Source organism: Nothoprocta perdicaria, unplaced genomic scaffold (genome assembly GCF_003342845.1).
Source record: "Nothoprocta perdicaria isolate Ctin4 unplaced genomic scaffold, notPer1 scaffold_7, whole genome shotgun sequence".
NCBI lineage: Eukaryota > Metazoa > Chordata > Aves > Tinamiformes > Tinamidae > Nothoprocta > Nothoprocta perdicaria.
The window spans coordinates 7500507-7515249 of record NW_020455976.1 but is presented as its reverse complement, the minus strand read 5'-3'; the positions used below and the strand labels follow the sequence as shown (position 1 = coordinate 7515249).

The window sequence follows — 14743 nt, the reverse complement described above, 5'->3', positions numbered from 1 at the left end:
AAAAAAAAAAGGAAACAAAGACCCAAACTACAAAGCAGATGTTATCATGACATGGAATTGGAGCAGTGAGTGATATGGAGAATATGGTAACAACTTTCTGCTGTAAATAAATATTACAGCCTTTTTTGGGTATTCTGCTTAGGACTGAYGTTGCTTCTAATGGATGTTGCTGAAAAGAACAGATTCAGATCAAAGAATAAGACAAGAGGCCTAAAAAAACTCTGTTAGTTCCAAGATTTTCTGTGGCTATTCTATCAACCTGGAAAAGAAAATGCATTAGATGTTATACCAAAAGTTTTAAATATTAACCTCCAACTAATGTTTTCTTATACCATTCATCCATTTTGTTTCTGCACACTACTGAAAACAAGAGAATTTAGCTACTGAAAACAAGTAGCTGAAAGAGAAAGCAGAGAAATCAGCATTATCCAAGGCAATGCTTTTCATCCAGGTGATAAAAATGTGGAATTCACAGATCTAATTCATAGRCAGAATTCATGGATGTAATTGAGGTTGAGTGCTGAACACTGCTCAAGAACTGATAGCTATGGGACTGTGCAGACTATCCCAAACAGTSATATTTACAAATGTTTTTGGAAAGGATGTGAGACTTCAATTGTCAGGATTCAGCCAGCACCCAAATRTAAGGTTTAATGCAGAAAACAGATTGCAGCAAGCAGCTGTTGAGAGTTTTACCTCATGCGATGGAATGTGCCCTTTTGGATATCAGAGCATCTCTGAGATGAAGTACTGTGCCAAATGAATTTGTTGGACACTGTGTTCCTGTATACTTATACTTACTATTAACACTTACGGTAGTTTTGGAGGAAAAGAAGAGATTTTTAGATTTATTCTGCCTAAAATGGTTTAGAAAGCTCAAGGAAGTTGTGTCTTCCAGATTCAATGAGACAGTGGCTTACATGAGCCCATATGCAGCTAACCTGCCAGGCTGTTTTGTAAYTCTCTGGAGAGAAATTTCAATTTATGTTATGTAATAAAAATAGGCCATAGGAATTATCTCAGATGTGCATGTCTATTCTATTGCTAAACATTTTCCGGAAGAAATGATCTACCTTTTGGAAGGCACTAAGCAATTTTTCAGTTTAGAGGGAGAAAAAGAGAAGGAAAAAAATGAGTGCAGTAAAGTAGTTGTCATCCTTCCAGCTAGCGGCACAGCTTGRTTTGTCTTCTGAGATAGAGAGGGAGCTTTCTGAGAGACAGGAAGCTAAAGACAATAGAGATTTCAAGGCAAATAAAGGCACTTCCTACGTTCCTACAGGCCACAGTTAAGATTAATGAGAGCCATGGCAGTGTAAAGTAAAATTGACCCATAAGTAACTTTAAAGGACAGTAAAATGCATCAACTGTGAAGGTATATTGGAGTCTCGCCTGTATGACAGTGCAGTTCTACTTCCCTAGGCTCATGGGAGACACGTTGCAGACTATGAAGCCTTTGATTGTGTTGACACAGAGGCAGCAGCTGCCCTGACAAGATTCTTGTATGGACAGCAGGAAAAATGGGTCTAGAGGCCCTTTCCACCATATATGGAGGCAGCAGCGGGAGCAGCAGCTCGGTGCCAGGCTGGTTGCAGGTTCGTGAATTAGTGCTGGGCTCTTTGCCAGCGTTTGCTACCTACACTACCCTTCGATGCTACGGATGGAAACACTATGGATTAGGCCCAACCTGCAGCAGCCAGTGAGATAATGCTGCTGAAAAGCTTTATGACCTGAAGTCTCGTCTAAATTTAGGCCATGAGTACAMCACATCTGCCGTCTGTGTTCGCTTCCATAAGAGTTATTGCCAGCTAGCCAATTATTGCCAACCGTGTGTGAGTTACCGACTACTTGCGGCCCTCTCTTCTTGCTCTGCCTGCATGTCCTTCCTGACAGACGAGCCAGGGCAGAAGAGTTAGGAGCCAAGCCTACCAGAAAGAGCTGGGCCACCCCAGTGATGCCGAGGAGTGACGGGGTGCAATTTGCTGTTGCAGCTGAACTGACCTAAGGCCTTTTTTTCAAAAATTATTTATGCTCTTCTAGCTTTGAAAAGTCGGCTCATGCAGTTGCAGCTTTCACAATTCTGTCATTACTCCACTTCATTTGATTTAAAAAGACAAACAGCTAGGGAGACTTAACCAGATTGACACCTGTGAAGCGATGTGAAGCTAAACTAAGCTTATTCCTTTGTAAGTATTGTCCCCTTTGGTATGTAGAGCACATGCAACTGGAATTCAGTTCTGTCTCTAGGCAGTGGGACAGAGTTTTGCTATAAACTACATAAAAAGGCAATGGTGTTCAGGCATAAGCAGCCCTGGAAAGCTGGTGATTTCTTTGGAATAGTGTTTGTTACTGGATGCAGAAGTGTGTTAATGCATCAACTCTCCTGATTCTGTGTGATTCTCTTGAGTCTGTGCTTTCACCTTAGGGTCTTAAAATCTTTAGCATCATAGGGATTAAATGGTTAAATGGTTATGAAGTGATATGTTAGGAAGGATTGCACATCTTGTAGCTATGATTAATTAGGAAAGGATAACTAATTGAAGAATGAAAATCTGCATGGGGAATTTAGCACAGTGGGAAATGTGTATGAGTAAATGCCAGTTTATGCACATGCTGATTATCCTGGCAGGTTCATAGACAGCTCACAAAGCTGTCTGCTAATTCAGTTCTGTTAAATGTGGCTTTTCCATTTGTGTGGCACAATTCGGAGTTCTGGGAAGTTGTCTTTTCTACTGGTTTTGCCAACCAAGTAAAATGAAGAGTTTTTACAGCGTTCTAGGTAAGAGTAGAAAACTCTGTGCTGTTCTTGCAAAGCTGTATGGAAAGCCTGGTCTTGTAAAGGTATATAGAGATCCTGTGCTTTAGGAAGTGTCTGAATGCAGTGGAATCTACTGAGTAGTGGAAAGGAAGGTGATTACTATATGTAGCAGGTGAATGTATTTCTGAGGGTCTTCTAGATGGCCTGGAAAGGCACTGAAACCACTTAAATAGCTGCAAATCAGAATCTTCTGGCCAACTGGCAGAAAGGTACTAGATGTTCCAGGCCAAAGAAGGAAGCAGCTGTTTGAGAGGMTTGAGAGGGAAGAGTGAACCAAGTCCACAGACAAGTGTAAACCAGCATGGATAAGGCCTAAAGCTAGCGGGTAGGAGTATTGGTAGTCAGTTCATGGAAAGAACAAGGAAAAAGGATAATAATTCAGTCAAAAATACATCTTAGATGTCAGTATTCGATTATAAGAAGAATGGAGAAAAAGAAGTACAAGGTGTATAAATAAGCTGCAAGTGGGAACTAGTGAAAAGTAAGGTAAAATTGGAAAAAACAAGTTTCAAAATAAGATGCAACGTTCAAAGTGTACCAAGCATGTCATTTTCTCAGAGAAACTACTCACACCGAGGGTCACTTGTCTGGCTTTAATGAAACCACCCAGAGCCATAAGGACCTGTGTATGGCAGGGGATATTTGCAAACAAGGGGGAAGGGTGAACTTAAAATGCCGGGAAGATACTTAAATAGGGAGGCGGAGAGAAGGCTTCTCTGCTGTGGAAACTAGTGCATGCCAGTGCCAAAGAGCACTTAATGCAGCWGTATGACATGGAAAATTGAAAAACATATGAGAATTTAATGCAGTTTTTATATAGGTACACAGAGCACTAGGAAGTGATGGGAATTTAATGTCTTTTATATATAAATGTGTGTGTGTGTGTGTATACTGAGTGCTAGGAAGTGATGTGCTGCATTCTATAATGTATAGAGCTGTATAATGCAGTGCARCAAGTAACTCTTGGCAATGCCGGTGGCGCCAGGATTTCGTCCTTGGTAGCCCTGCTCTGCGGCCGAAGTCCCCTGGGAGCTGCTGCTGCTGCAGAATCACCCGTGTGGGAGGAGGGAGCCGGGGCGGCCGCGGGGCCGCCTGTCCACGCGGCCTCTCGCTGGGCAGCCTCTCTGCCATTCACCAATAGCCCTTCCAGATCACTACAGACGGCTCCTAATTCAGATATATTTTTTCTTATATTTCCTTTTCTCTCCTTAGACCTGCCCATTAGCAGGGGTTAAAATGCTGGTTTCCAGAGCACTCTGYTCAGCTACTTGTTCTGGGACTCATGCACCCTACCATTATAATCGGTGCACACTACCGATTATACTACTCTATACTACTAGAGCTCTGCCCTAGCAAAGTGCATTATAGCTGAAGAAGGACTTTTTTTGGGTGAGAAATATTCCCTTTACCACGTCCTGAAGAGAAGGGACTTCTGTACCCCCGTCTGCAAAGCACCCTTCTCTAGAACTCCAGTCCCAATGGGCATCCTTTAAGAGGAGCAGAGAAGAGATGCTCCTTGCACGGCARCAAGCCTTTCATCTTCTGCCTTAGAAAGGGGCAGTGGAGCCTTTTCCGTGGGTGACGGGCACTTGGGAGGGCACAGAGCAGCCAAGACTTGAGACTTTTTCTGCCCCTGCTCCCGGGGGCAGGTGAAAGAGCTGCCCTCAATATGCACCTCCATGCAACACGGGAAGAAATCAAGTGAGCAGCAGGCCTTCAGAAAGGGAAAATGTGTTTGTTCAGTGAGAACGTGGCTTTAGAAGAAGGAGGCCTATGTACTGCTAGGGAATTGCTTGTTTTCTGCATGTGCGCTTGAATGGTTGGAAAATAGTCCCGGGCTTTCCCAAGGGGCTTTTTCTGTGCGTCACACAACATGCCTGCTGGTTTTGGAATGACTTTCCCCTGTCAGAGCCGTTACTGAAGAGTTTTAGGTTGTGAATCTTYTCCACGCTTGAATAGGGCAGATAAAGTTGTGGAGTACCCTGACTGCAAGGTGTGTGGAGCACTGGAGGCTTTAACAGAGGAGCCTCCTTCAACAGCACCAGAGCTCYTGTTTTCTGCCACATTTATCTTACTGTTTTGCCTGGAAGTTCAATTAAACCGTGTAGCATTTATGTAGAAATTAGGGTTTTCCTTCAGTATTCTATGATTCTTCACATACAAAAGTTTGACACTATTGTGTGTTCTCTGTCCTCTCGTTGCTCCCTCTGCTTAGGTGAGCTCCATGTTTCCCTGAGCTTTCCTGGAGCTTGGAAGTGCTTGGGACTATCTAGGTTTATTCCTTCTCCAAATTTCATTATGTATTTTGGGAATTTCAAAGATTTGTGTTAGGTGCACATTTAGTAAATTTTACTGTTAACTAAACCCAGGAAATTATTTTGCAGAATCCAGAGGAATCCTGGTTTGATAACAGAATCAAGCAGTGCTTACACTCTCAAAAGAATTCCAAATTCAGATTGAAAATATAAAAATTAGATTATAAAAATAAGGTATGAAAGTAGAAAGTCTAGAACTACCAATAAGGTATGAAAGTAGAAAGTCTAGAACTAACAATAAGTCATCCACGCAAACCTGAACGTAAAGGACAGGTCTGCTGATTCCCATACTTTTAAAAACAAAAACATCTTTCCAAAAAAAAATAAGAAAATTAATTAATCAGGGATAACTTAAGGAAACTTAAGGATAACTTAGGGAAAAATCAACTGGGAAGTGAATCTCCCTCCATAGCAAGGACACTCCGGCAGCCCTGGGCTGAGGGAGAATTTTTCAGTGTGGGCTGTTTTACTGGCTTAAATTACTGTGCATCCTGGATGCATTGAACTGCTCCTTTTAAGTCACTTCCTAAAAGCACTGGTGCCTAATGTTCAAGGCTGTGAGACGTCTTACRACTGGTATGGTTTTTATGTTTCAGATTTAAAAATAGGAGAGCCTTCACATTAAAGTGTAGCAGGAAGAATGTTTCTTTTTGATGCCAAGAGATTCAACTGCAAGTTCTGATTGCGAAGATGACTGAACTGTATTCAGAGGCTTGTGAGGCCCTGCATAACTGCAGGCTTGTTATGGTGAGACTGGTATTTCTGTCCCACTGTCACATACAGTTGGTTCCTCTCACTGATCCACGGAGGCAGCAATTTGACACAGCAGTCACAAAGAAGAGAATTTAAGAACGTAGCAGGTCTTCTGTACTTGGGGGAGGTTTTTGCCAGTATTTCTGGTCTGTCTCAGTGGGCAGTATCTCACCGTTCTAGCAGCATGGGAACACTGGTTTCCCCTCACAGAGCTGTCTGCCTGACCTGCTTGGAGTGGGTTTATTTTCAACTCCAGGTCAGGTTATGAGAGGTTTTGTCCAGCCCAGTTTCAAAAGGCTGCAAGGGCAAGTGTGTATTTCTGGGAGACTATTCCAATGCTGCATCAATTTCCTAATTAAAATGTGGGTTTATTTTTCTGTAATACCCAACTTTGCTGAGTTTGTTGGAACTCAGCAAACTGCAATTTGTGGCTGTTTCCTCTTGTTACACCTGCAGGCAGCGCTAGGAGTTGAATTCCCCTCTCTTTGTAACTGCACTTCAGGTAGTTTTCAGCAGCCTTTAGGTTGCCCCTTGGCCTGCTCTTTGCCAGGCTGAACAAGCCCAGTGCCTTCAGTCGCTCCTCGTGGAGCTCGTGCCCTTAGTCGTCCCCTTTCAAACCAATGGAGCCAGGAGTGTCCCCTGTGCACCCGTTACAGCCTGTCCCCACTGCAGTTAGCAGCCAGGAATCCTTCCTTCACAGTGCAAGGGAGGCTCTGAATTTGTTATGAGTTAGTTACTTTGTTTGAGCTTTTAGCATAAGTGAGCCCTGGCAATTCAGAAAGCCCTGAACACGCTCTGGTGTTTTAAAAGTATTGTGTATGTGTATAGTAACAGTTTCTTCTTCGCCACAGAAGAGAAGATATCTTGGGCCACCAAGACAGGTCTCATGATCATCCCAGTATTTTAAGGACTGTTTAACAACCAAAATACTTTGGAGTTGATCCTCCTCCATCTTTCACAKTTCATATTCATTTTGCACTAAGATAAATGATTGCAGGGGTCTCTTAATTCTGTGCCCCACTCCTTGTCCCTGTCTTCACCCCCATTATACTAATTAGCTCTTCAGCTTCTTGTCTTTCATGATTTTAATTTCCTTTGTCTGCCAAATGAAATTTCTACTGTTTTACCATAATCCAAGTTCTCATTTAAATGCTCTCAGGCAGGCTTGTCACAAAGAGATGAGYCTCTTTGTCCTGTCACTCAACCATGAGAACTTGTCACGCAACCATGCCACTCAACAGATGAGAAAGCTGACACTGAAGAGCTCTGCAGCTGTGGTATTGTCCATTGCAATTTCACTTGTGAAATGCAAAATACTATCAGCAGCATCACTGATAGGACAACAGGACCCAAGGCAGTCACAGCCCCAGCTTTGGGTCAGAAGAGCATATGGACTTTTACCTTGATGCATTCTGAAAGTAGAAAAGAAATCAAGAAGTTCTTGGTTCTGTCAAGCAGCAAGCCCCTCTCTGGCAGTAGAGATGTTTGATATTTGTAGGATCTACCACTACCCAAACATTGCATTAAATGGTCGAAAAAAAAGTGTTAATCAATTCTCAGTTTTCCTCTAGGTAGCAACTGAAATTCTGAGGCTGAATTTTCTTTAGGAAGGCRGCACCAAGGAGCTGCTTCTCCTGTCTCTGGAAAACCCAGCCTCTTCACTGCCTTTGAAAATCCACCTTCTTTTGTGACTGTTGAGCAATTTTAAGAGCCCATTTCTGAATGTATAAATGAAGTGAGCTAAAAGAGCTGCCTGACTTCACTCCTTTGTATTTATTCGCCTTACTATAGTGCACTACTCTCATCATTCTGAAGGCTCCCAACAACTCACCAGTATATGTGACAGCTCCATGATTTTTCTTTTCAAAATTTTCTTCCCTAATTTTTTAGGCTGAGGAGCAGCAAAGCTGCACAACCTCTGCCTTCCTCATGGCTCTGTGGTACCTGCTCGTGCCAGCACCCKCTGGTCCGACTGTCCCTTGAGAGCCTCTCCACATGTCTCCCCTTCTCTTCCCCACCTTCCTCCTCCTCTTTCCTGGTGGACCCTTGTGCTGGAATTACATCTCAGCCCCTTCCTTGTGGCAACCCAGTTTGATGCCACGGAGCTGCAGAAAGTGTTAGGGGCTGAAAGAGGAGGAGGGTGAGAGGAGCTCCCTGGGCAAGGCCCGCAGTGCATGGCACCAGTGCGGCCCCTCGGTGCCGTGTCCCGACTCGCTGGGGCAGGGCACGTTTCACAGGGCACCTTGTTTCCAGGTGCTGTTTTGTGCTGCTGGGACTGAGCCACACAAGTCCTTCCTCCACCCAGCCCGGGCAGTGCTCGACTTGTATTGCAGYGATTGTTACTGATTATAAAATTATCTTAAAAAATACACAGAAGTTGATTCACAGCATCCATTTATTAAGYTGAATCCTATTGCCTTGTAGACCTTCATCTCCTAATGATCCGTGTTATTTTTACAGGCATATTTCACAGAAACCAGCTTTGGAGTTTCTCTCTGCAGACGTGGCTTCCAGAGCTCTTGCCACCACTCAGAAGGGTGGCGTTTCTTGCACGCCCCGTGACACTCACCTGGGTTGAAGCCTCACTTCAGAGAGGCTTAGTTTGCTTTTTGACCAAGAGGAACGTTGGTCTAGGAGTTCTGGGGTTTGGGAATAATTTCCCAATGAATTCCCAGGTTTCTGCACCACATTGGCTAAGCTGTTAGTTCTCTGACTGGACTTTTGTTCTCTTGCAGCTGTTTAACTGCCTGATCTTTGAGKTTTTTTTTACAACTGAAACTCTCTTATTAGGTGTAACTGTGCCTAGGTGCCTAGGAGCCCTAGGATGTGCTAGGCCAGGGCTTATATAGACTAAGAAATGTATTAAAGCAGTATAGTAGCAATCATGCAGCCAGCCAAGATTCTTAGCATGTTTCTTTTTCCCAAATGATCACATTTAACCACCACAAAAATACCAAAGTATATTGGACAGTACTTACCAAATGTTTTTCTTGCTGCCTTTCAATACAGCAAGGTCAAAGACCCCTATTTCATAGTATACCCATTTYATAGATAGGTAATATGAGCTCTGAAGGAGTACAGAGACTGGCCAGGATCATCCCACTGGTTAATGGTGCAATAAGAAATAAGATTCATTTCTCTTGAGTATAAGCACAGTTATAAGCTTAGTATATTTATTATATACTATTATTATATTAGGATATTGTACTAATATACTAGTATATAGTAGTATATTATTAGTACAGTATAAGCTTATCCATGTAACTAGTGAAATTTTTTTGTTGATGTTGTTTTATTTTTTTCTTTCCTGCAATTTATATGCATAAGTATCAACTYTGCTCTTGGAATAATTTACTTTATTTGACCCTGAAAGTGATATAGCCAATGTTATTAAAAATGGGCCCAGCAAACACTAATCCCTGGAGTGAAAGGAAACCAAGGGATCAGAGAGGCCTCTGTGCTGTTCCTGCAGCAGCCAACCCCATTCTGAAATTTAATGTGAACATTAACACTGAATTAGAGTCAATTTGCAGTTTGTTTTGCTCACTGACTGTCGATTCTAGCAAAATTGGGGTCAAGACTGGAGTGCTTAAATAGATCTGAATAGTCCTAAATTGGAGGAGTCYTCCATTCCCACCTTTCTTAGCCATTTCTCTCTCTTTTTTTCAGGCCTTTTTCACAGCTGTGGTGAGACTAATATATATTTTCACTATATGCTTTGCCATGAGGGAGCTGCTGATATTATCTATAATCACACTGGTTTTGGAGACATTTTTGTCTCTATTAAGATAACACCCAAGTGCAAGAGCCACCTGAACCTGATCCTGTAAGAAGTTCTTTTCCTCTCCCTGTCTGGGTCACAGTGCCCCTGCATGCTGTTGTCTGCCTGTAAAAGCAGCCCTAGGAACTGCCTTCTGTGCTGTGTGGATCATGGTGTGTTTCCTGATACACCCTCCGTTCGGAGCCCACCCCGGGGTCCCAGGGGTGACAGAGGCGGCACTCTGCAAGGCTAGCGTGGCACACAGAGTGCCCAGGGCTCAGGGCTTTGGRTCTGCATTTCAAAAAGCCTCAACCTGGGTGCAATATTGTGCCATGCTGCTGGCTGTCAGGTCCCATATGTTACAGTATCCAAAAACCTGAAATGGGAATTTTTCTTTTCCTTGTGCAGCACAATGTGGCATACGAGTGTGAGTTTAAAAAGTTATTTTTTAAGTTGTAGTAATAACAGTTCTGCACTTTGAATGAGTAAATATTAATTAGTTCTTTGGAGATGCTCAGAGAACTAGTCTTTGCAGCCCCGAGGATCAGGAGTGTGTCTATAGTCACCTCTCTAGCTCCTTCTCTTTTATGGTGATACATTTCCATGGTTATGGCAGCGGAGCTGGTGCAGCAAGCTAAGAAGTTGCCTGTGTCTGAATTTCAAATTCTGCATACCCCCTTCCCTGAGGCCTTTAAAGCAGTCACTGTTTGTCTTGTTCTCTGATTCTTCCAGGYATATAAAAGCAAGAATCTTCTAGGAATAAATTCATCGTTAAAAACTTCCCCATTCCAGCAAGATCTTTAAATTTCTGTGCTGGGCTTTCATGCATTAACATTCTTGGAGAAGCGGTTGCCTCTTTCCTTCATGTTTCATGAGTGAYTGGGTTTGTGCCAACGCTGAGCGAAGGGACGGGAGGGCTCCTCATGAGTCTGGAGGCAGGGCGCAGGTCTGGGGCAGGCTGCTCCAAGTTGCCCAGTGCACAGCATCTGTGAATGAGTGTAAAATAACGAGTATAAAATACAGCAAATTCCCAGACTTACTTTCACTAAAAGCACTCACTTTTAGCGAGTGCTGCACCGCTCCTTTGTTTTGACCCTGCACCAGCATCGCTCCTCTCTCTCTGTGCACTCCRTATTTTTCAGCATCTCCTGTCCTTTTCTTCTCAGCTCTAGTGGTCCTGGTATTGTCTGGCATTGCTGTTGTCCTCATCTTCCCAGAGCCTGCACTAAGGAAACCTCATTGCTCGGTGTCTCCCGTGCAGTACGTGTGTGTTCCCATTTATTTCTCTCTTCCCCTTTGCCCACAGATATGTCACTGTGTGCTATTTGTAGATATACATATACATGCAGTAATGTGCTATTTATAATACTCTGTACAGAAACGCTGCTTATACAGCGTAGGATGTAAGGAGTCACTCATCCCTTGTAGGATGCTTTGTACCTTCTGCTGTACAAGATTTGGGGATTTTTTTGTTTGATTTTTTTTTTTTTGGCATGAAATAACACCTTCTCCATTGTAACTGGCCCTCAATCTCTGTTAGGAAAGCTTTTTAGCAGAAAAGGGCTTTTTTTTTCATGCAATCCCATTAGGATCAGCTGTTCTTTGAACTGTTCAAAACTGTCATTTCTTTTCTCTTGAATATCTCCTGTTCCTCAGGAGATATTTTGATTATGCTATTTCTAGACAAAAAGAAGTAGCAAGAATAGCACCTAGGAGACTGGGGGGATCTGAGAACAAGGACTGAGTCCCGCTGCTGCAGGTACCTGCCTGCCCTGCTGAAGTGCCGGCTGCTGCGGCGGGAGCGGGGACAGGAAGCACTTGTTGTTGTTAATAGCTAAGTGGTTTCTCTTAGCAGAATCAGTCTTGGACAGCTCTAGCAAAAAAACCTTGCCCCTCCCACCCCAAAGAACATGCAATCAAAAGAAACAGCCAGATGGCTTTGCAATTAATACAGTTCTTTTTCTAATTTTTTTCCCCAGGTTACAAAATACCAATACATTTCCTGTGTGTGCAACTTAGCTCTTTTCACCTCTGGGAATACTTTGTGATGTAGCCTTTGGGTCTAAATATGCTTCAGCAACAAATCTATTTTATATTCTAACCCCCAGCAAGAGGAATTTTAGAGCAAAGACTGTACATGAAACCCAGAGTTGTTTGTGTTACTAATACATGCCGAGTTCATGGAGCAAGCTAAGCATGCTAAGGTCATCTGTGCTGCTGGCTATCAAAACAATTGCTGCTCAGATTCAAACCTCATATGGGTCCTGATAGTCGATTTGATATACGTAAAAACTGCAGCAGGGAAGTAGGGAACTGTTCCATATCTCCATATTGGATAGGACAAGAAATCCTGACATTAAGTTGCAGAATTACACTTTCAACAAAGGTTTCAAAAGGCAAGGGCAGTAAAGAACTGAGATTGTGAGAGCTGGCTCTACATTATTGGAGAACTTTAACATGTTAGATAAACAACTGTCAAGAATGATCTGGAAAGAGCTGATTTATATCTTGGCCGTTGGCCCTGCCAGTTCCACAGATTAGAGCTCTGTGCTCAGAAGAGCTCAGCTGGAGATTCCTCTCAGGTGGGTGCAATGAGCTGGCAGGTACCTAGCCTGGCTCCTGCCTAGTGAATTTAGACTGCTTGGAGTGCAGTTCAGGCTTGTGTGAAGGCAGGATGCAAGGACTTCATCTTCCTCCTCCTCTCCAGCACTGACCCAACTTCACCTAAGCTTCCGTGTGAATGATGTGGTGGCAGGAAAGTCTGCCTGGGACTGTCGTCTTCATATAACTTGCAGGGTTACTCTGGCAACTATCARTCTGCATTTTCCAAACTTTGAAAGTTTGGAATGGAGGAACACAGGAGAAAAGACATAAAAACACAACTTTGTCAAGTGATTTTGAGTATTTTTCTCTAAGCTCAACTYTGGGAGTGATGTGGCTGCATGAGAATTTGTGGCTTGTTCAAAAACATTGTGTCTCTGAGGACTCACTATCTAGAAAGCAAGGAGAGGGAATGCCAATTGTTAGTGTTATGGTTTGGGTTTGTTTTTAGGCTTGTTCTCATTATCTTTTGCAAACCCTGCCTTACTGTAGTTTGAGTCCTTGAATACTGAGCATTTTGAAGCTATTATAAAATGGGATGTACCTAAAAGCTGTGGATTGGGGAATAGCAAATATTGAGTTTAAGTAAAGATGCCAGGATATAAAACAAGACACACTTAAAATACAAATGTGTGAAAAAGAGGCTAAGGGTATTAATTTCTTAAAAGAGACTAGGGGCCCCTCTTAATAGACAGATTTATGGATTAGTGGCTTTAGGCCTCTCATGATGGGTTTCAAAATGATTTTCCTTGTCCRCATGTAGCACACGGAGCTGATGGGGCAGCCGTGCAGCGTGGTAAGCGCATGTGTATTCTGCTGGTAGGCCTTGTGAGGTTGTGACTATCCGGAGGAGTCAGGATGATTCCCAGATCAGGACATTTAGAGAACGGTAGCAGCTTCTTTGTGCATTGACCTTGGAGGGCTGAACTCACGGACTCGGAGAGCTGGGGAAATGCTTGTTCACTTGCTGAAAAGGGGCTGACAGGCTGCAGTATTTCCTACCCCACGTCTCTGATTACTTCTCTCTCACAGGCGGGAATGGCAACTCCTGAAAATCCTGAGCAGTTGATCATTGCCCTGGAACCTGAGGCTGCCTCTATCTACTGCCGAAAACTTCGCCTTCACCAGATGATAGACCTGAGTAGTAGGGCGCCCATCAATGGTTATAGCCCAAGTGACACAGTTGGAACTGGATTTACACAGGGTACTACTTCTATTAACTTGCTTTAGATCCTTATGCCTAAGTTTGCTTTGTTCCTCAGGGCTGTTTTCTTACCATTTATTGTCTTTGCTTCCTTGAAACGTTCCAGACTAGTGACTATTTACTTTCAATATATTGTTTCATTATTTACTCTAATTAGTCTACTTTAGTTTTTGATCCAGCMAACACGCTGGCTCATGCTACAACTTTAGCATGCAGGTATCTTCATTGCCTTTACTAGGATGTTGTGGGACTCTATTCAGATGAAAATGAAGAATAGTATTTACAGATATTTTGTTTTCCTTGATTCAAATGAATACTTCATGATTGGGTGAATTTTTATCTTACATTAGAAACAATTATGTGTTCAGTTTGCTGCGTTATTGAAGCACTGTTATACAGTGAGGTCTGCAACGAGACATAGTGTGAGCTGTTCTTCCAGAGTTTTGGCAGATGATACTTTCCAATGCCATCCCTATGAAACAGTCAGCATTAATTACTAGCAATGCTAAGAAACGCACAGCATTGGAATTCCACAGTGAATTTATCCACATGTTGAGAAGAAGCTAAATATGGCACTTGAATTTACTGGCACAAAACTGCTCGCAAATACCAATGTTTAAAAGATGACTTAGACTGAGGGACAGAGACTGGACCACAGTTTAAGTCATTTGGCATGACTTAAGTTCCATTAAGTTCCTTTATCATGGAAGATTTCTGAGCTTACCTGAGGCTGGAGCGGGGAAGAAGGATGGGGAGAAGCAGTGYGGTGTGACTGACATAATGAGCCTTGTTGCCTGCTCATGTGAATTGGAACAGTTGCACTAACATCAGGGATGGTGTGCCCACCTACCCCAGAGAGGATTTTTTTCCGAGTAATAACATTTAGTGAGAAAAACAGCATAAGCAAATGGAAGATTCAGCTCGTAAAGCTATCCCTGTATTTCCTGGATTTTTTGTTGTAGTCAGACTGAGGCATCACATCGTTTTGTCCTCTCCGTGCACCTCCTCGCTCGCAGTTGTCAGATGTGCTCAGTGTTAGGGAGACCCACACGAGTCCCTTCCTCTGCACTCCCTTCCTTCCCCTATGTACATGTTCTCATCCATTYGTCTTCCATGTGATTTTCCATGTCCCCAGTTCCAGGCTTTATGGGGATTTTTCTCAGGAAAAACAAATTATCAATGGAAAGAGTATTTGGCTAAGGAGGGTTGAAGCTGAGCATGATCTGTTCAACAGATCTCTAGGGATTCTGCTACAGGGTCTTTTCTTGGACAGGGCAGGTATTGTTCTCTCTCTG

General features: G+C 43.1%; 1 protein-coding gene across 1 annotated transcript in view; it reads left to right on the top strand.

Moving 5' to 3' along the window:
• The window catches only part of HSPA12A (heat shock protein family A (Hsp70) member 12A), a 37425-nt gene that overhangs the window by 16384 nt on the left and 6298 nt on the right, over positions 1–14743 (top strand). The window contains exon 7 of the mRNA XM_026050698.1: positions 13277–13448. Within this exon, the coding sequence (XP_025906483.1) occupies positions 13277–13448 (172 nt within the window). The remainder of the gene's footprint in view (positions 1–13276; positions 13449–14743) is intronic.